Genomic DNA, 21,174 nt, shown 5'->3' with positions numbered 1-21,174 from the left:
TTTTTGTAAATTTATTAACCCTTAATTGGAATAACATTGAAAATTTAGACTATTACACTATATTTACATTATTATTGCTGCAAATGTTTATATAGGGGACTTTTCAAAACCAAAAGTAGCATATTCATTTGGTTTAGTATCTTTGAAGTTGGGAAAGTCTGGATCACCAGGTGCCATAGCTGGTCTGTTTGATGTAACTTTCCATCCTCCTTTACGAGTCCAATCCTAATTGAAAAAAAAATAGACAATTATTAATTAGTTTTTGAATAAATAAACTAAGTTGTTTGAGTAATATTTATGATTTTCAACTGCAACTTACTCCTGCGTTGTATTTGAAATAGTAATGAACTGAATAGGTGAATAAAAGACCCATTGAGCATTTAGCTATCAGATGTCTTATTACTTGTGCTTTCATAGATCCCTGAAAAGATAATTAAACAATGTTAAAGTTTATCTACAAATCAAAGAGATTTAAACAGAATTTGGCTGTTTAATTTAAAATTTTGATGTTCAAAAGTTAGTTAAAATTTAAACGTACCACTACAGGACCTATAGCAGCCTCAAATTTATCCAATGGGTATCTGTAGAATCTTCTGATGGGGTTGTATCTGTTTTTATAAAAATTTTCTGGAACAATTGGTTCTCCATGAAGTTGTTGATCTTTAACCCATTTCGCTCTCCATGCACGTTCAGCATCTGTCATGCCAATCAACCTTTCTCTCTCTCGCGCCATCCTCCCTTGGATGCCCATGACCTTGACACCCCCAGAATTGGAGCATCCATGCTCGTTGACAATTGGTTCTTCTGCACCCACTAAAATAAAAAAGGACTATAATGCAACTGTCAATGCTCTTTAGCTATACACATGAACATGGTTATTTTAGAACACTGAGAGGAATAAGTATAGAAGAGTTCTAAATATTAGTTAAAGCTAACTGAAAATTCAGTGTTGACTACTGTAAATTAAAAAATCATATTCTGTCACAAACATTTGACAAATAATAGAATCAAATAATGTCAATAGATTGCAACATATATACATAAAAAAGCTAAAGGCACTTTAGAAGCAACATAAGAAGCAGAATATAATAGTTCACCGACTTTTTGTCTGCTTCAAGTGGTAAATAAATCAAAGGTGTACAAAAGTAACATACGGCGTGGGATCAAACGTTTTTCAAAATAATAATAGTATACTAACTTTTGATTGTTCCTGATTCCGCACCCTGACGGAGAGCAGGTTATAAGAAATGGATTCTGAGTTACGTCACATGATTCTAGCCATTGAGAATATATCATCGCCGGTGTGCGCACACTCCGAAATTGAAAATATAGTCTGTCAGACAAAGTCAAAGAATTGAACTTCTGCAGAATGCAGAAAGCAATTATATTTATTTATATTTTAAAACAGCGCGATTTACACAGTTATTTTTAACACGATGAAGCTACAAATGATGACATTGTTCATGAATTGATAACTCAAAAAGAGCGCGCAAAAATATTTGAATATAATTAGTGTAAAAAGGAATTATTATTAATTTAATTCATTTTCGAGATTCATTGAATTCATGTCTATAAATATACAATAAAGTGAGTTTTTAATCTCAAAAACATGTATTTTAAAAAGATGTGTAAAATCAAGATAACGTTCTTTTTATTTTTTAATCAAAACACCGTATTATGTGGGCAGAATTTTTTAAATATTAAAAATTTACTACAAAATATTAAAGTATTAAATTGATGTGTACTTGTACCATTTTCTATGTTTTTATCAGAACTTATAAATTATTTTTGAGGTGAAAATAAAAAAATCATTATCAGTTATGATTATGGAAGGGGGATGGTAAAAATCAATTTCTTATGCAGAATAAACTAGTCATAGATAGATCATATATTTATTTAGTTGTTTCAATTGCAATATATTTTTTTCATCGTCAATCATTTATAAGTGTTATAATTACAAGTATTTTTGTTTTTATCTAACTGCTAAAAGGGTTATTATAATTATATAATAATTATTATTATTGTTGTAATTATTATTATTATTATTATTATTATTATTATTATTATTATTATTATTATAGATATTTCACAGTATTGACTCTATTTTCTATATCAGATGACTAAAGTTTTTTTTTTATCTACAAATATAATATTTTTTATTTATATTTATTATTTATATATATTTATACTTTTCATTTTTTCAAATAATTCTTCTAACGTTTTCCCTCTTGCACGTTTTATCTCCCAATTTGCATACATCATTTATGATAAAATAAAATACACGTATGATTCAAAAAAATGTAAATACAAAGGTTTTTGGACTAAACTATTTTCATATAAAAAAATATTAAATGGCTCAATTGGTACGATGATGATGAACAAACATTATCTTGTTAATAAAAATATTCATTTGTATTGGCATATTTCATAATGATAGTTTGATAAAAAATACACAATGATAAAAATGCCTTTTACGGAATTATGACGATGCTTTTACACTTATGCAATACAGGAGTACACAAATTATAATATAACAACGATGAAACGTTTAACGAATAGTTTTTTTCAAGGCATCCTTTTTGCAAACTTAACAAGTTATATTCAACACATTTTAATCTATTATCATATCAACGGAAATATATCTGCTCTCTTTTTTACGAATCTCTCAGGTCTTTGGAATTTTCAAAATATCCATTGCATTTCGGGAATATTATGTTAAAAATTATGAGTTTTATTTCTCATATAAATGTCGAAGGTGAGAATCTAGAGAGAGAATTTCATTCGTTAAATGCTTTTATATTTGTTAGTGTGTGAGCGTGTAAGTGTATGCAGAAGATACGAAAAAGAATGGTTTTTAGTACTTTGAAAAATCTGCGCGTCCTCTTCTCACAAAAAAAAAAATAAAATTCTTGCGTTTGACACATGATTTTTTCTCTATCGTGTAGTTACTCTCGTGCGACTCACAGCCAAATGGTATTTCTTTCTTTTTTTTTCTTTTTTTTGTTACAAAGTATACAAATGCGAAGGGGTTCACATGATTTTTGGAAATAACATTAACAATAAAATCAATCGCATTCAATGAAATAGCATATTCTAATAAACATTTTGTTTTCTCAACTATTAAGCCCCGAACCTGCAGGCACAGTTATAGAATTCAATTCATATCGCGTGAGTGATAATTTTTTTTAACTATTATTTTGTAGGGTATTCATTATTATATTTGGTGATACGCTATTGTGCACAGAGTATAAATCGCCAAAGCAAACAAAAATAAAAAGTAAGTACGCAGATACAGTAAGTCATTGAGACGAGGTACTTCAATGAGTTTCGATAATTACAATTGTGCATTTGTAAAATAAAAAAAACATTTCAATCGGTGATGTTTTGTATTCAAATTAAAACGGAACATTCTTTGCATTCAAACAAACATTTTTTTAAACAAATAAATACTTTTTAGCCATTATTCACCTATCTACACGCTTTTTTGTGTTTCGTATTTATATACAACAATTCTCTCTTTCAATCAATATTTATACACATAGCAACATATTTAAAGTGCTCTTGTAATAAAAAAACTGCATCAATCATATCGTCAAATTTCTTAAAAATGTATTATAAACGAAGCTTTGTTTTTTCATAATAATCTCTCTAAGACAGCATTCGTTCCGTAAATTTTTCTTTTGCTTATAATAACTAGGTTTTTTTGAATATCACTCTTACGAAAAAATGTATTTGCATTTTTTTTGTTTCTTTTGATTCCAGCCTACGTATCGATATTATCTTGTTTGTTTTTTTTTAGAATAACCCACGAACCTTAATCAATACGCAGATATCTTGTACTTAATTAAAATTTACCTAACGTATAGTCAACACTTTTACTTTTTTTTGTCTCTTTAAATTGTATTTAGTATAAACTATGCAATGCACCGGTACTACCTTGGCAAAATACACAATAAAATATATAATATAGTACAATGGTCATTTATATTGTAAGCAACCATAACACATAATAAAATTATAAAATTCTCATACACGAACCGTCAATGTCGCGTATATTTATATCATTGTAATATTTTACTAATCAGCAGACAAAAGAGTGGTTTTGAATTGTCTTTTTCTTGCCTAATTCCAATTTCTTTTAAATGAATTTATTAATTTCATAGCAAAATTAAATTTCATGTGCCAGCTTTAATTTTTTAATGTTATTTGGAATATTTTAAATACTTTTTATGTGGATTTTTTTCATAATTATAGTTAATTCAAATTCTGTATATTGCTTTGATGTTTCTTCTTTTTTCAATTCAATAATATTTATGTTATGTACGTGTGCTTTATACGTTTACTTTGAGCTGGTCTTTTTCTTTGGCCAAGGTATATAATTAATATATTATACAATTAATTGCACCCATGTATGTATAAACATCACTTGAATGTTAATCATACATACATACGTACTTTTGTGATCTCTATAGTTTAGAACTGTGGAAACGTCAAAACTTTAAAAAAATGCGGATTGCAATTTTATATCTATCGACTATTGAAGATCACACCAAGTCTTCGCGTTACTCTTGTTTCACTCGAAATATAATAGACATTTTTAAAAAATACTTATGCGATAGGAAAATGAAATAATTGAAGAATTGCCTTCTTCATTCGTTAAGACTTTCTTTTTCTTTCTATTTTTTGTATGTGTATAACATTTCGCTTATTTTATAAATAACTAAATAAAGGTGTATTCAAATTAATTTTGAGTAAGCAGCATTGGGGACAGATGCAATTATCATTTTACGAGCACTGTAATGCAAATAATGTTCTTTTATCTGGCGCAGACATTAATTATAATGGTTTGCATAGAGTGATACATGATTTTTGTAACGTATGGTTTGGGTAATTTTTAATTACGAACTATAAGAATGTTAATCAATTACTTTTTTGCGATCTATGCGACACTTTAATTAATCGTATCGTGTTTGAATTTTTTCATTTAAGTATCGTAAGTATCGTAAGTGTTTGGTTTGTTTTAAAAAGATGTACACTCTTTGCGCTAGTGTCCGATTGAGCGCGTTGAGTATACTTTTTTATCATAATGTATAGTATGTTATATATAATATATATCTCAGTTAAAGAATGCCAGAGATTTTCAGTATTGTATACTAAATATTATGTATGCAGTACGAATAGTGTACTTTATATCAGTGTTTTTTATCCTTACGTATTTAATAATACGATGGCTATATTAATATAATAATATTTATATTATATCAAGTATTAATGAAAAGAACGTTGTAAAACGTTCTTATCGTGCCACGTCCTTTTTTCTTACATTTTTCTCGAGTAATCGAAATTTCGTTTCACGAAACGAATAAAATTACGCCATGATACGATACATTGTATCTGATTTGTTGTTTGGCATTTTATTTGTAAGGCTAAAAATCGAATATGAATGTGCGTGCGAAACGATACACGTACATGCACGGTGTGAAAAATCATATCAGACGCTCGCGCGCGCAAAAAAGTTTGAGTATTTGTGGAAAAACAGCATCCTTTCGCGTTCGAATGGAAAAATTTTGTGATTCATGAATAGGCCTTCATTACGCGTAAGACAGGAAAATTGTCCCTATTGTTGTTTCCCTCTACGTCACGTATACAAGTTGTTAAAAATCGTCGAAGTAATAAGAGATATACTTTTTTTTTGACATTCAATCGATCGTTAATTTTTCGTTTTCGTTATGTAGTTCTTACACTCACTGGAAATGCGATAATTGTGTACACACATGTGAAAAAAATCATGTATACTATTCAAGTCTAGGCTAATATTTGTTTTGTTTTTCCTTTTTTCACTCTATATAATAAGTTACGTTTATCAGTGAGTTTATGTCACTATTAATATCAAGCAATATCCAAAGTATAATCATACGACCTATCGTAAGTTATTTATGTAGTTCGCCTTTATTCAATAATGAGTACAATAAACGACACATAATGCATGTAGAAAAGTAACTAATACTCTTCGCTGCTTTTTACTATTTTTTTTTTTTTTTTTTTTTTTTTTTTTTTTTTTTTTTTTTTTTTTTTTTTTTTTTTTTTTTTTTTTTTTTTTTTTTTTTTTTTTTTTTTTTTTTTTTTTTTTTTTTTTTTTTTTTTTTTTTTTTTTTTTTTTTTTTTTTTTTTTTTTTTTTTTTTTTTTTTTTTTTTTTTTTTTTTTTTTTTTTTTTTTTTTTTTTTTTTTTTTTTTTTTTTTTTTTTTTTTTTTTTTTTTTTTTTTTTTTTTTTTTTTTTTTTTTTTTTTTTTTTTTTTTTTTTTTTTTTTTTTTTTTTTTTTTTTTTTTTTTGTAGACACCTACATTTTTTATATTCATCTCGTGCTACTCATAATAGTCGTCGTTGGATAAACGCGAAGCATTTAGAAAGTATTGTGGCAGTGGTTTTCGTAGATGCTTCGATCTTAGCCTCGGACTTGAATTTTGATTTGTTTTTTGTTCATTTTTATACTAATTTAATATTTACGATGTTCTCGACATTATTATCTTATTATTTATTAAAATTATAAATTTGTCGTATTTTCAATTTTTGTTTTGACGTGGCGGAAATTCATGTATTTTTGTTTATCGAAAAATGCTTACACTTATTTGTGAATGTAAGCCAAATGAGAATTACAAGCTTTTGTAGTGTCTAATAATATAACCAGATGTGCAGTCGAGTAACCTGTGCTTGAGGTTACACTTCATTTCAATTTACTTTCCCCCTCTTATGTAGCTTTTTGAAAAATGAAATTTTTTATTTCGCTACTTATTACTAATGTTCAGTATTATCTACGGTTTTCGACTCTCGATTGTTGTTATTGTTTATCAGTTTACGTGATTATAAAAGGAACGATGATATTTCGTCCGTCATGTATATGCGCGTATGATGATAATAATTGTCGAGATCAACATTAATAAACAGTATTTAAAGAGCAGCTAGCGCAATATCTCGGATAAATAGAAATAGATTCGCGTATTGCGAGTGAAAACAAAAAAATGACGCTTTAGACTCGCACGTCGACAAAAAAGCTGCAGCGATCTCTGGTAGTAAAGCGAGTAATAATTAAAATACGTATGGCACACATTCTCACACTCTTGTCCTTTTTTCACAAATATGAACTTTGGCACGTTACTTTGGCGTGAATAATGAATTTCTTTCGTTCAATCGTTTATCTATTCCTCGTGCAATTTTTCTGTAGCATACATTTACATGGTTACACACGTTTTCGCACGTACGTTAGTGGAATAAATATTGATGACGATTTTCATAGTAATAGCTGTGCCGGTGAAAATGAACTGCTGTTCCGATATTGCTGCTGCTGCTGATGTTACTGCTGTTATTGTTGTCGTTTCGAAGATGGTCAAGAATAGTTGAAGTTGCAGAAATAGTTTTAGTAGTAATAGTAGTAACAAGTAGTGATTTAATATTTGCTCTATGGCGTTTTTCGTTGATTCTCTTCACGAGTACATGGTGATGACTTCGCGTCCACTTCCCCGTACTATTAATACTCGCTCCAAACCCTCCGTGAGTACTTCCAAGAATTCCATGTCTGTATCAAAATAAAATTTAATCTCCATCCCGATAAAATTAAAAAAAATGTTTCACTTACAGTTAGATTCTCGCTCTATGCTAGTTTCTTTCGGTGGTCCTGGCAAGTTCAATATAACAAGCTGTGCATCATGACTCTTGTTGACAATCACCTCGTTCAATTTGAGCGCAGTATGCATGCTCCTGACATTATCCTCTCCACTAATAAAAAATTAATAAAACGAAAATGTCAAAACAAATTTCAAAAAATGTTCCCCAAAAGTAAAAAAAATTGAGCTCACGGTTGAAGTGGTTCGGCCTCGCCTTCTTGATCTTTGCTATTTTCAGTAGCCTCTCCATCGCCGGATGAGCTCTTCTCGCCGCTTTGCTTGTTGACGGGTTTTGGAGAATTTTCAGCTGATGATTTTTTCGACTCATCACCTTTTTCCTTTTCCTCGAGAGATGTGCTCTTATTTGAATCCGTTTGTTCGTCGCTAGTCTGTTGATTGTGCGGCTCCTGGAAACGTACTTTGGTCTGTTTCGGTTCGACGTTCTGGTGATGATGATCTACAATCGCTTGTACCTATTTAGTGTTAGCAAGAGAAAGGGGGAAAAAGATTGAAAAATGTTATTATAAGATCCAAATATTTGGAAGTTTTATAATTTAATAATTTGGTTTTCTCGACTGGTCTGTTGGAATATTCATATCTTTATCTGTGCTTGTTAATACAAACATGCTTTGTAAGAAAAAAATTCAATTTTGACTGATTAATTTGACGTTTATTAATCACACTTGTCTGTATTAACGTTTTTGATTCTGTTGAGAAATCACTTCGGCGGTGAAACTACGGCTATGTAAATTTAGCTTGTAAAGCACTATATGAAATTATAGAACATATAATATGAGAGATTATGTGTATCTGCTACATTCAACATGAAAGTGCCGTCTATATAATATATTTATAAGCTGAAAATGAACAGTAGAGATTTGGTGATATAGTAATTACTTGATATTTATCTTTTTTATTGATATAAATATTATTGATTATTTTGTTTTTATTGGTCCATAATTTCAGAAATGACGTCCACTCTAATAAGTCAGAAACCGGTTTCATTACAAATAGTAAAATTACTAATGCACCAAGAAAAAACTTGAAGTGTTTGTAGGCAAAAAGTTGACAATAAAGATGCCCTTGGGTATAAAACTGTAATTGTATCAACTTTTTTCCTCGTAAGTCATCTTTTGTAAAGTGCAGTGATTTTGCGGTTTTATGAAGTTGCACATGAATCATGATAACATCGTGGAAAATAAGTCATTCTAAAAAATAACAGCAAAATGATGGTTCGATGATGACGACAGAGGATACATATGCGGCGATTGATAATTAAATGTCTTGTGTAGACTGATGTTTGAATTTTTGAACGCGCACATTGCAAAAGGAAAAAAAATTTCATCGTGATAAGAGCGTGCTATACAGAAAACATTATATATGGTGATGAAAAATTTAGCAACATAAGAGCTTATGATTGATCTATCTGGCAGACTGACGGGCAGGGGGTTACAGGGGGTCGATCTGGAAAAGCTGTTTTTTTCTGGTGAAGTGAAGAAGAAACGAGAGAAACTGCATACGGCCAATAATGAGATGCGTTTGGTGCTCTCTGCTAAATAGCGACAGAGTTGTTTTTCCAGTATACAAAAAATTCATTGATAATAAATATAGATAAAAAAGAAACATTGAACATCGAGATTGCAGTAATGAAAAACAGTTGGGAGCCATTTGATTTGTTTTTGTTTTTTTAAGGGTATTCTGACAAACCGAAGTCGAGTTTCCATCGTCTGGTACCTCGTTGACATCCGACGGTGCCTGCCGACAGATAGATTAGATAGAGATATAGATGACCACATTGGGTGTGTGACGCACGTAGACACACGGAGCGCGCGCACACACACAGTATGACGTTTTGTATTTTTTGTTTTCAATACAACGACGCATCGTGCACAATACACACACGCGCAATGTTAGAAGGTAGTAGTAGGTAGGCAGTTTATCAGTAGTCGTGTAGAAGTCGTCGTAGTACGTAGTCGTAATTCGTAGCAGTTGTAGCAAAAGAAAAAACAGACACATAATCCGATCAGTCATTTGGATATATGTATTGTAGATATTTTTCTTTTCTTTTTTTTTGCATTTTTTGTACATAATCAATTATATTATAATAATTTATCTATATTTTATTTATGACATTAAATGTTGCCTCAAAATATAATTATTAAGCGTCAGAAAAATAACTTACGATTCCTATCGATTCCTTTTTGCTCAGATGCATCTCACGCAGCATTTGGTTTCTCTGCTCCATCAATAGCGTCCTCTCATAAGTATACGCCGAGATATCAGAATTCATCTATAACATCAATCGAACGCGGTTAGAAAATAATAATTTCTTTGAGCATTTCAAAAGACATACCATTTCTACAACGTCAACTTCGGCCTCGAGCCTGAGATCATACAAGAACTTCTTCAAATCCTTCTTCATTTGAATAGAATTATCCTCCAGCTGAGCAACGGTGAAGATCTTCATCTTGCAGTTCTTCCAGGTGCGGTGCTGTTTGAGCAGGAAGGGCAGAAGCATGAGCAGACCTCCGTCGTGGACGATCCACCAGACGTGAATTTCGCCGATGACCTTCTCCGTGGAATCCGGGAAGAAGTTGATGCCCTTGGGTACGATTAGTGCCATTTTAGCCGCGGTGACGGCACGCATCGTCTGCAAGAACACGTGCCAGTTGCGCTCGCTCTCCGTCTTGCTCCAGCTGTAAGGCCAGCCGAGAATGACGCAATTGGGCTTCATGCCACCAAGGCCGGTCGTCTGTACGAGCGAGCTCAATCCGTCGATTATGCTGCGTGACACGAGTACCTCGACAAAGCCTTTGACCTATGTGTGCGACACAAGATGATGTTGGAACGGAGTAAAAGGGGGTGGGGGTGGGGGAGGGAGGCGTTAAGTTCAAGTGGTTGAGCACGATTACACAAAGACTGCTCTGCGACACTTACCTTCTCCTCTTCCATGGTCCTTTTGAGCGCCTGTTTGACCGCAGCAGCGTCACCGGATCGTCGAATGTAATCACCGGGTATGACGCCCACAGCGATGGTGAGACCTTTGCTGGCTTTGAGCTGGCAAGCGAACGCGAACAATTTGCGATACTTGGGCACGAGGTCGTCGGTGATCTTGGACAGGATGATGATCTGCGGTCGCCAGTTCTTCGTGTGGGGCGGGCCTTCCTCTAGGCGCAGCAGGGAGTAGCGAGCCGCGGAGAGGGCCAGACCGCGTATGCCATCGCCCCATTCCTTCTCGGCGCCCCGGTACTCGATGTACTTGTAGATGCAGCCAGCCATGCCCATGGCGACGAGGGCGTAGTACCAGCTCGTCATGAACATTACGGCGATGCAGAGCGACAGTCCGATGAACGACAGACTCCAGTGATAATACCTATATGGAGAACGATTCGAATAGTCCAAGATGTTTTCGGTTCGCTTCGGTGTGCAGCGGTGTTTATACTCACTTGAATCGCGGACGCCAGTTGGGTGTACGCAGCAGGGTCTGCACAGCGCAAGCAAGATTGACGAAGCCGTAGCACATGAGGAAGAACATGGACAAGAGCGGGGCCAAGTAATCGACGTTGCCGAGGAGAATGCCGCACTGGCAGATGCCGATGGTGAGCACGAGGGCGCGAGTGGGCTCGCCACGACTCGAGCTCTTGGCGAACGGCGCCAGGAACGGTATGATCGAGTCCTTGGCGATGGCTTGCAGCAGCCTCGGGGCACCCGTCAATGACTGCAAACCTGCACCGAGGGTCGAGAGGAAGGAGCCAATGAGAATGACCCACTCGTTGGGCCAGGCTATGTTGGCGACCACCAACTTGCCACCGATACTCTGACCGAATTTATCTCGGAGCAGCAGATTGTCAACGGTACCGGCGAAGAGCAACACACAGGACAGGTAAACGGTCGATGTCGTTAAGATAGCGGCTATCGTACCGATGGGTATGGACTTTTGAGCATCGCGCAGATCGCCCGATCTGTTCGACCCAGCCATGATACCTACGCGTGATGAAAATTATTTTATATCGTTGCTCAGGGGCTTCGAGATGGTATATTATAGTTTGATTTTTAACTAACCTGTGACCGACGGGAAGAATATACCAATGAGGATGGTAAAGGTCGTAGTCAAGTCCACTTGGATCTGATTGAACGGACTACCGCCCATGTGATCGATATCTTCCGGTTTGCTGCCGCTTGCGATGTACATCCCTTCCTCTTGGAAACTTCCCAAAAGATTTTCTGTCATTTGAAAAAAAAAAGAAAAGAAAAAAACTCAATGTATAATGTGAAATAAAACACATTCGAAAATAAGGGTGAAAAATAACGAACCGACGAAGACTCCGCTGGCCAAGCCGCGAATGCCGTTCCTCACGGTGACGTTGTGCGTCAGATAGTAGGGATTGCACATCTCGCCCCGGGCGTTCGTGCAGAAGGTCTCGTTCAAAAAGACCGAGTACTTGCTGCAGTTGGTGGCTACGTCGATGTCCTTGAGCAGACGGTTGCCAAGCACGCACATTCTAAAAAGCGGCAACAAAAACAAAAAAAAAAAACACAACGCCATCGTTAAGTTTCGAATCAAGGCTTAATCAGCGTGAACAGTAGTAGTAGTAGTTATAATAGTACGCGCAAGCCTCATCAAACGCTAAGCTACATAATGATATCTTGCGTTTCTGTATGCGAGCATCCCATTAGCCGTTGTCTGTGCGTCGAGCTCCGCTTAATCACGTGTATTCTCTTCCTCGCCCCCCTCGCCCCCTTTCGCTCACGCGCTCGCGAGCTTTTCTACGTGTATCTTTTATTAGGTCAACGTGGAGCTGCTTTAGAAATGCAGATTTGCCCTCTCGGTGCTCTCGCGCGCGCTCGCTCGCTCTTTTCCCGTGCCGTTTCGTGAAAGAACGCGAAATATGCTTTAGAAGGAAAAGATTATTACGAACGTATAATATTATGCGCGCGGCTTGAGAAACTTGCTCCCTTTCTGTATTTTCTTCCGTCTTTTTTCTCTTGCCTTTCTCTTGCCTTACTCCTTTGCTGCGCGTGAGCTCGAGTTGCGGTCAGCGTGGCAGAAAGCCAGCAAAATATTTTTCGCCCCTAATTTATTACGCGCGGATTCGTCGTAAATTGTAATCATAAAGCGACTTGTATATTGCCACGGTGTGGCGGCGGCGACAACTCCCTGAATTTATGTTGCGCGTATGCCGCGTGAACTTTCCAATGTACAGCGAACGAATGCTAAAGCTCGATCCTCGCGTTTTATGCGTATTTATGAATTTACTTTAGCCTATCGTTGCCATTCCAGTTGTAGAATAGGCCGATGTACACGGCGATGATGGAACAAATGACGCAGGCCAGGGCCACCGAGGCGAACTTATTGACGAATTTCACACCGACGTAGACGATCAGTCCCATGACGATGAGCAAACCCGTCCCGTAGACCCGAAAATTGTTGTACATTATGCTCGGATCCTTGGTGAAGTCGCCAAATATGCTCAAACTGGGCGCCATGTACGTCTGTGAGAAAGGAAACGTTTGAGTGATATATTTCAAAAGCATTTGTATCATTGTTCACTTTTTAATACTTACCAGGACGATTTCCACCGCACCGATAATGTACATGGCAGCTGCAAGCGTAGTGCCCGTGTAGAACAGCATGCCGACCGCCCCGCCGAATTCCGGGCCTAAACTTCTCGATATCATGAAGTAAGACCCACCAGCAGGTACGACGCCGTTCGTCGCGATCGCGCTCATGCTTATCGCTGTCAGCATCGTCTAGCGAACGAAAGGAAAAAGTGCCGTGAGAAAATGTTTCGAGGATAGAAATGCAGCGTGATGTGAAAAAAATCAAAAGTATCCTTACGACGCAGCAACATGTTAGAACGATGAGAAAGCCTTGGATAGCACCTGCGGTACCCACGACCCACGTCAACCGAATGAAAAGAATGACACCGAAGATGTTCTGGATGCAGGGCAGATAGACGCCGATGAGGGTGCCCATATTGGCCCCGCCGGTTTTGCCTCCCGCGGGCGGTGTCTTGGCATCGGGATCGACGGGCGCCGGTATCGTGTTGGTGTACTCCGATAGGCTCTTGAGCAGCGTCGCCGCCCTTGGTCTGTGTTCGAATTCATCCTGCGGACGAGAGAAAACAAAAGTCCATTTTCGTGAGTTTAAATGCATTCCGCGAGAGAAAAGAAGGAGAGACTCTTTTTATGCGCATCTCATTTTCAAGAGAAGTAAAATCTCTGCGCCAGACTAAAATAAAAAGCTCTTGAATCACTTCTTCGACACGGTAATCAAGATTTCACGCGCAAGAGCAAACAAAAAAGGAAGGGGGAAAAAATAGATACGCGACGAAGGAATAAAAAAAGACGTACAACTTCGTCTTATCGTGGGAGTTGGCGAGCATCGTATATATACAGTCGAGAGCATCGCAGAGAGAGAGAGAGAGAGAGAGAGAGAGAAAATGCTAAAAGTTTTTTACCCTTAATCTTCTGCTAACAACTGTTGAGGAAGCGACAAGGCAAAAGTATAAATACTCGTATAATGGAAAAATTGTGTCAGAATTTATCAGTGCAATAGTTACAAGCGGTACTCGAGTAATCTTGAGCGTTCTCTTTACTGATAAAATTGTAAAAAATTTTATGTTACATAATTCATTTAAATTTTAAATTACTCGATCACGTGTATTAAGTTATGCATTAAGTTTGCAAATTAAAACGTCAATACTAACTGTGTTTAAAATTAGCGAATCATAATCAAGTTCTACTTTTAGTCGAGTTTAAATGGTAATTTTTTTCATGGGAAAATTTTAAATCATTCCAACTTTTTACAACTGTTCGTAGTTATAAAAATACAAGTGACAAAACCGAATTTATGTCTTTAATAACATAAATCATATAAACAAAACCGTAATCTGCATCTAGCGAAGTTTTCTAGACTCTCTCAACGACTTGAAAATACGATTCAACTCTGACATAAAAGCGCGGGAAGGACAAAAGTTAGGGAAACCCCAAGGGAAAAAGCAGCAGAGAGTAACAAAAAAAGTGTGCACTCGATATAAGTATGTCACTAAAGTACAATGCGCATTCGTCGTTCTCCATTCATTCTTTATCGGGGCAATCCAACGGGTATTAGATTTTCGAGTTTTGTATAAAACGTCACAGTTTTTTTTTATACATGATCGTGCGCATTTTCAGAATCATAGTCTGAGTAACATTGAACAAATCGAGGGTAAAGAAAATAAATGCTCGCTCAATAGCAATAAGTACACACGTTGCAAAAAAAAAGGATGAAGAAAAATTGAAAAAAGCAAACTTCAGCTTCTTTACGGCATTGTCGTGAGTCTCCAAGAGAATTACAATCTTAAATTACAGTATAAAACCATACAACGAAGCAGAAGGCAGCATGATGCTTCGGAAGACTTTGTAGGATTATATTATGATAGAAGTATAAGCGACCTTCAGGTTGCGAAATCCTATTGCCACAAGGTGGATGGTATATTTTGCCCCGATGTTCAGAATAAGATCTCTCCACCTCCTTTACTTTGCATTTTCAAGGCACACATTTTTAATATCCAAACTCGCTCGCATCTTCGGATTATCTTACCCTGTAGAGACGTGTAAAAAGTTTATTAGAAATACCAACCAGCTGATTAAATTAATTATCGAAGCTAAAGCCATCGTGTCTATAACGTTATTCAGCAAGTGCAAACGCAGAAAGTTCGCGGGCAGACGAAAAACTCCTTGACCTCGAAAAACACGAAAAAGCACTTATTACTATTCGCTAATGAAGCACCAGATCGACCTGCGGCGCGTGGCGAAGCAAAAGAGGAGGAGAAGAAGAAGATGATGAAGGAGAAGAAAAAAACTACTCGATCTTAAAATAAACTTGTTTAAAGGTAAGTGAGAGTGTATATATACGCATCATTGACAGTGTGTTATGACGTAATTGAAAAAGCGACATTGCTATTTGGCCTGGCAAAATTCGTTAATACGCGAGATGAAGATGCTTTTCAACCGCGCCCTGAAGAACGATCCTATACTACGACGGTGAAATATACGAAAACATATAACATTTCGTAAAAATAATTCTTTGGGATGAAAAACTACTCGCAGAAATTTACACGACTTTTTACCGCGAATCTTATATACGTAAAAGTCAAATCTCCAGGGAATCCACTTTTTTCCGTCAGACTTACGCGTACTATATATATTATATCTTTTTTTTACAACTAGGCTTCCATTCGGAGAAACAAAGTTATACCTAGTGGCAGAGAAGAAAATTGAATTGAGTTTTTTTTCTCAATTCCTCGAGACCTCTAAAACTTTAGAATTATGTCATTGGATAAAAACGTTTTCATGTCGTTAATAAAATCGTTTAATTACGAGGAGCTACGGGAAAAAATCAAAGTACGACTTGCAAATACCAAGGTCAAATTTATTCGCGCAACTTACTAATTTCCGTTACTCATGAATTTGCGCGAGCGATCATTCATCCGTTAACGCGCGTTCGGTTCTCTAATTTCTTTTTTTAACTTTTAATTGCTATAACACAGTTCGTTCTGTGTCATGAAAGTTTCACGAGAAATTTGCATGCGTTTTTCATTTGCGACTCATGCGTTATACGTTGAAGTAGTTAAAAAAAAAGATACGATTTTCAATCACAATCTTCCTCTTTTGCTCTCATACTCAAAGTCGAAAAATTAAAAAAGTACAGTCGCTTAAGCTGCGTGGGTGTGTGTTTGGGTGTGTACATGTGAGATTGTACGCGAGAGCTGCTACAAGGGAGCTCAGATGACCTCGCTTCTGGGGTGTGAATCGATTTTTTACTTTTTTTTTCGCGTCTAACACGCGCATATATTAAGAAACTTTTTTGCCTTCTCCGTCAAACAACGATTAGTCACATTTTAATTTTTTTTCTTCTTTACTCAAGAGTATATTTTTTTTGCTCGACGCCGTACATAATAATTAAAAAGTTGAATGAGTCAAAAAGTTTATTCGAGATCAAAGAGTATAATGGAATCTAAGTTATGCGCCTAATTCAAGTTGGCGACATTTCACTTCTCAAAGTGTATATATATAATATTCTCGGCACAGCTGGACTTTTCCCCACTCTCTCCTCTTGCGAAACTTCGCAGTAGCTTCGCGCTGCAGTTGGACACAGATGAATGCAATTTAAACAATACCCGGATCCGAGAATTTTCCCCAGGTTTCCGGCGAAAGGATTCCAAAACTATTATGTACATAATTCCTTTATTGTTGCAAAGATGGCAGCTATACGGCTACGTGCGCATATTATTGTGCAACGCGATGGGTGACAATATCGAATGCGAAGTTTCCGAGAGTGTATCGTTGAAAAAGGTGATACCCTATAAATCAGCGGACTCGCGACATATTGCCGTATACAGTCGAATAAATACGTATAAAATGATCGCGAGATCTCGGCTATATCCGACAGCATAAATGAGCAGCGTGTATTTACAAACTGATCAGAGTCCAAATTAATCTAATTAATAAATGTACGTCTCCGATAAATACAGGGTGGTCTAGCAAAAATTCTCCTATAAATTCACGTCCATTTTCATTAAAACTCCAGTTATATATTCCCGCGTGTGTGTGAATATAACGCGCGACTGTGTGAGCGCACATACACAGTGGCACGGGCAGCTCGGGGCATTTTCATATCGAAACTCGGGAGCTATACTATGTGTGCAAGAGAAAGCTAATAGCTTTGAGATATGTCTCGTCTATGCGTTCGCTCCATTGCGTACGCGCATTAATCATGTGCAGTTGCATACAGACGTTCATACGCATGGCTGAGGCTGCAGGCTTTGCTGTGGCCCCGGCGTGCTTGACTGCCCTTTTCCCCGCGCGCGATTGCACAACCAGGCACGAATTTCTCGCGTTCCTTTCTCGAGATGAAAATATTAATTTGGAAATAAACATCGCGCGTTTCTAGTAATGTATACGTTCGGTGAAAATTTCTTTTGTAATTCATATTCGCGTTTAATTGGATAAAAATTCCGGTAATTAGGTTTTACAGCTGCAACGACTTTATTTACGTCATCATTTTTCAATTCTATGCTTGTACATCTTTTTCTCTCTCCCTCGATATACGCTATATTGTACATCATATTATCGATCCGATCAGCCGCCAAAGTTTTCTCACTCCGGCTGGCGCACAATCTGCCAGCATGTCTGCCGTCTGACCGTATATCTGGCGAAACTACTTAATCTCGCGCAAATATCTTATCGAATTTAAAATACTTAAAATTTCAACAGATGGCTCGTAATATTTATTCTCGTCTTGCTTTTTTTCCCAGTTCCAGCGTCCATAATACAATTCGATACATTTTCCTGCCACTATAAAAACGCGCTCTCCATGGTCGAGGGAATTCGCTGACTGTGGCGCGAGGCGAAAAATTAATTTCGACACATAAAGACCGAAAGGGAGAGACCGTGTCGTGTGTCTGAGATGCGGCGAATCTTGCATAATCAAGTGACAGCATTCGCGCGCTCGTGAGTGCGCGTCTATAAAGCCGGAGCGTGAATCGGGTCAAGTGCTAGCACACTCGTGAGCTTTAGCTGCTGCGCCTTGTATATGTGTATGTACGTACACGTACATATGTATCGGATATCTGTGTTTTGTGCCTTGCGAGCTTCGCACATTTTATTGAAGAGTTTTCTCTCTTTTTCGCTCTCTCTCTCTTTCTCTCTGACGCGAGCGGCAGCAGCAGCAGCGCATAGTTGCTGCTGTGGACAAAAAAAGAGAAAGAAGAAAGTTGGGAGCGATAATGGGGTCGCACAGAGCCAAGGCTATACAACTACTGTGTACGACAACGACTAAGCGATGACGAGTTAGCAGTTTTCTTTTCACTTGTAGAAAAAGACGAGCGGCGCGCGATTTGATTCCAGTTCCGTGTAGATACGATCGCACGACGAGGAGCAACGTTAACTCGAGCTTCATAAGAAAAACTTATTTATATGCGTAGCTGATTAATATTCCCCATGTTGCGTGCGCGGTGGTTAGGCGGAGCCCCACTCTCTATAGTTACACATTACTCAAAAGTTCAGCTAAACTTCGGCACTTAAAGTTTTCTCTTTCTTTGCAGATGCTGATATTTTAGTACCCAACGTTGGGCTTTATGTGCTTAGTCAAATGTCGGGCGCTGATTAACATATAGAACCGCTCGAAATGGTCGTTAAACTGAGCGCTTATGTCCACAGACACATACATACACACACACACACACACACATACACACACACGTGCACGTACGCGTGCAAGCGAAGCTTGATCCATATTCAATTTAAAAATTTCAATATCGCTTTGAAAAATCAAATACTCTAGCCTTCGGGGCGGGGAGAGGTACTGTAGCACACTTGTGCGGGTTGCGCCCGGACGATTTAGTATGTGTAATCGAAAGTCGACGAGGAGGGTTGTCCCGATGTGGGAATATATAGTGAAAAAAAATCGTATTTTTCAACGCTTCGATATACCTACACGAAGATTAGCCGTATATAGCAGAGGATATTTATAGCATAAATAAGTTTAATATCCAATCTATGCTGCGTTATTATTTCGCTTACATGCATATTTTTTATTTTGAATTTTTTCACCCTTCGCATCGCAGTATCGATACACTATCGTGAAAATTTAATAAACTTGGATTTTGCATGGAAATAGTGTCTGCGAGTGAACGAATTTTCGTGAAGCGATACGTTTAATAGGTCTCCAAATAAAAAACGAATAAAAAATACACATCTTTGCCTCTCAAGGAAGCTAAACTCTAATCTTGGCTGAGGTGTAATGTGTGAAACACAAAAGAACTTTGCAGACGGAGTATACGCGATAAGGCGTGAGAGAGAGAGAGAGAGAGAGAGAACGAGAAGAGAGAAAAAGTAGGACGGAACGGAAGGCCGCGGGCTGGCGAGAAGATAGACTCCTTCATTAGGGCTAGAAGCAAACGCCACAGCTGCGCGACAATTAGGAGTGGCTGGTGAAAGATAGCCAAGGCTGCAGACGACGACTCTTTGTCTGCTGCACTGCCTGCAAGTAAAGGAGAAAGAGAGAGAGAGAGAGAGAGAGAGAAAGAAACGTCGATCGCTTCTTCTCCTCCTTAGCTTCTCCTCCTTCTTGCCTTCTCCATTACAACGATATTCGTTAGCGTTCGAGCTTGAAATTCTCGAGCTTTCAATTTTCTTATCTTCATTTTTCTGTGATTGAACTTGCAATTTATACACATAAATCGAGTTTTAGCTTTCGATTATTCTCTCGGATAAGTGCTCACGGCTGTAATTATACAATTATACTCTCGAGGTTTCGAGATCAAAGCCAGCGCTCTACAGCTTTGGCAAGTAGTAGTTTTCGATATTTTAGCAAAGTTTGCCTTCAAGTGTCTTTCGCGATGAAAATAAACTCAAGAGGGAAAGAGCTGTAAAGACAGAAAAGCTAGCAATTCGCGAAAGGATATCAAAAGAGCTTGGCATTTCAATCTGCCTGAAAGAATCGCAGCCAAGCATATCGCGCGAGTTATGTACGACAAAAAAAATGAAAAAAAAAAAACGTTAATGCATAATAAAAGTCGGAGCTCGAGCTACACCGGGCCATGTACAGTTGTACGATCACGCTCGAGATACACTTTTGCAGATTGCTGCTCCGTTTTAAAGCTACATGGAGCTTTTGAGCTTGACAAGGGTCAGTTGCAAACATCAACAAACAACGAAAAAACAAAATCAAAGGTTTTTATTTGCTGCAATCGGACGAACAAACAGATGTATTTTATCGGATTCATTCGAAACGATCGGTCAAAATATGAGGAGGCACACTGTATACTTTTCCGTTTTACGCATTTGCGAGTATAATGGCACGTAAGCGGATAAAGAACTCTTTTGCTCGTGACCACACGAATTTTGCATCTTTTGATCGCCGAGGCAAAAATAAGAATGTATATTCGAACGGTATATACTCACTTTGTACAAGTAAAGCTGTCCGTATTCGGCTCCATCCTTGGCGTCGCCGCTGACTATTGGCTCTCCGTCGCCACCGGCATCGCTGACATCACCTGCGAAAACACAATTAAAAATTGGTGTTACTACTAAAACAGATATGAGATCGCATTATTTACTTTCGCTCATATAGATTTTACCAGTCGGATTCAAAAGGGCAAATTGAATCAGTGCATCGATATAAGCTATAATTATATACAGTCCGTTCTATAGCTGAAAATATATTTTCGCATTGTCCACACCTGATTAAAACGTGTCAATAATCGCACGGCAGGTGTGTGTGTGTGCACCAAGCTGTAAGCGCAAATAAAGTGGCACGTTTGCAAATCAAATCCTGCTCTCAAAGTTGTTTTCAATTCCGAATTCGCACATACAGTTTCATATATATGTACTTTATAGGCATTTGTACGAAAAGCTTCGATCGTTATGTACTCGCACGCACAGAGTGCACATATCCACATCTGGCCGTCGTGTATACAGATTAGAATTCACAAATTAACACGTAGCGAGCGCGTGCTCCCTTTGT

General features: G+C 37.1%; 2 protein-coding genes across 10 annotated transcripts in view; both read right to left on the bottom strand.

The window, feature by feature from the left end:
• Position 1: 1 nt before the first annotated feature.
• Positions 2–1,308, bottom strand: LOC106653864. Of its 2 annotated transcripts, none has more exons than XM_014373458.2 (4): positions 1,199–1,308; positions 539–813; positions 320–421; positions 2–225 (listed from the first exon to the last, which is right to left on the bottom strand). In XM_014373458.2, coding segments are annotated over exons 1-4 (516 nt in total). In that variant the 5' UTR covers positions 1,200–1,308; the 3' UTR covers positions 2–87. The 2 variants fall into 2 exon arrangements, with proteins under 2 accessions (XP_014228944.1, XP_014228945.1); XM_014373459.2 differs by lacking the exon at positions 1,199–1,308 and adding an exon at positions 1,102–1,189.
• A 5,265-nt stretch (positions 1,309–6,573) lies between these two features.
• LOC106653879 (solute carrier family 12 member 4) overlaps positions 6,574–21,174 on the bottom strand; it is a 106,120-nt gene continuing 91,519 nt past the window's right edge. For 6 of the 8 annotated variants that reach the window (XM_023462672.1, XM_014373486.2, XM_023462673.1 and 3 more), the window contains 14 exons: positions 20,613–20,704; positions 13,501–13,770; positions 13,227–13,412; positions 12,919–13,154; positions 11,976–12,163; positions 11,724–11,885; positions 11,108–11,645; positions 10,599–11,034; positions 10,015–10,479; positions 9,844–9,951; positions 9,369–9,416; positions 7,854–8,134; positions 7,634–7,773; positions 6,574–7,573 (listed from right to left, as the gene is read on the bottom strand). In XM_023462672.1, coding sequence (XP_023318440.1) covers positions 7,482–7,573; positions 7,634–7,773; positions 7,854–8,134; positions 9,369–9,416; positions 9,844–9,951; positions 10,015–10,479; positions 10,599–11,034; positions 11,108–11,645; positions 11,724–11,885; positions 11,976–12,163; positions 12,919–13,154; positions 13,227–13,412; positions 13,501–13,770; positions 20,613–20,704 — 3,242 coding nt within the window. In that variant the 3' untranslated portion in view covers positions 6,574–7,481. The remainder of the gene's footprint in view (positions 7,574–7,633; positions 7,774–7,853; positions 8,135–9,368; positions 9,417–9,843; positions 9,952–10,014; positions 10,480–10,598; positions 11,035–11,107; positions 11,646–11,723; positions 11,886–11,975; positions 12,164–12,918; positions 13,155–13,226; positions 13,413–13,500; positions 13,771–20,612; positions 20,705–21,174) is intronic. The other 2 variants (XM_014373489.2, XM_014373490.2) reach the window with 2 other exon arrangements.

This window comes from Trichogramma pretiosum, unplaced genomic scaffold (assembly GCF_000599845.2).
Source record: "Trichogramma pretiosum strain Unisexual culture from Peru unplaced genomic scaffold, Tpre_2.0 scaffold11, whole genome shotgun sequence".
Lineage (NCBI taxonomy): Eukaryota > Metazoa > Arthropoda > Insecta > Hymenoptera > Trichogrammatidae > Trichogramma > Trichogramma pretiosum.
Note: the sequence above shows the minus strand (reverse complement) of the source record. Positions and strands in the feature narration are given on the sequence as shown.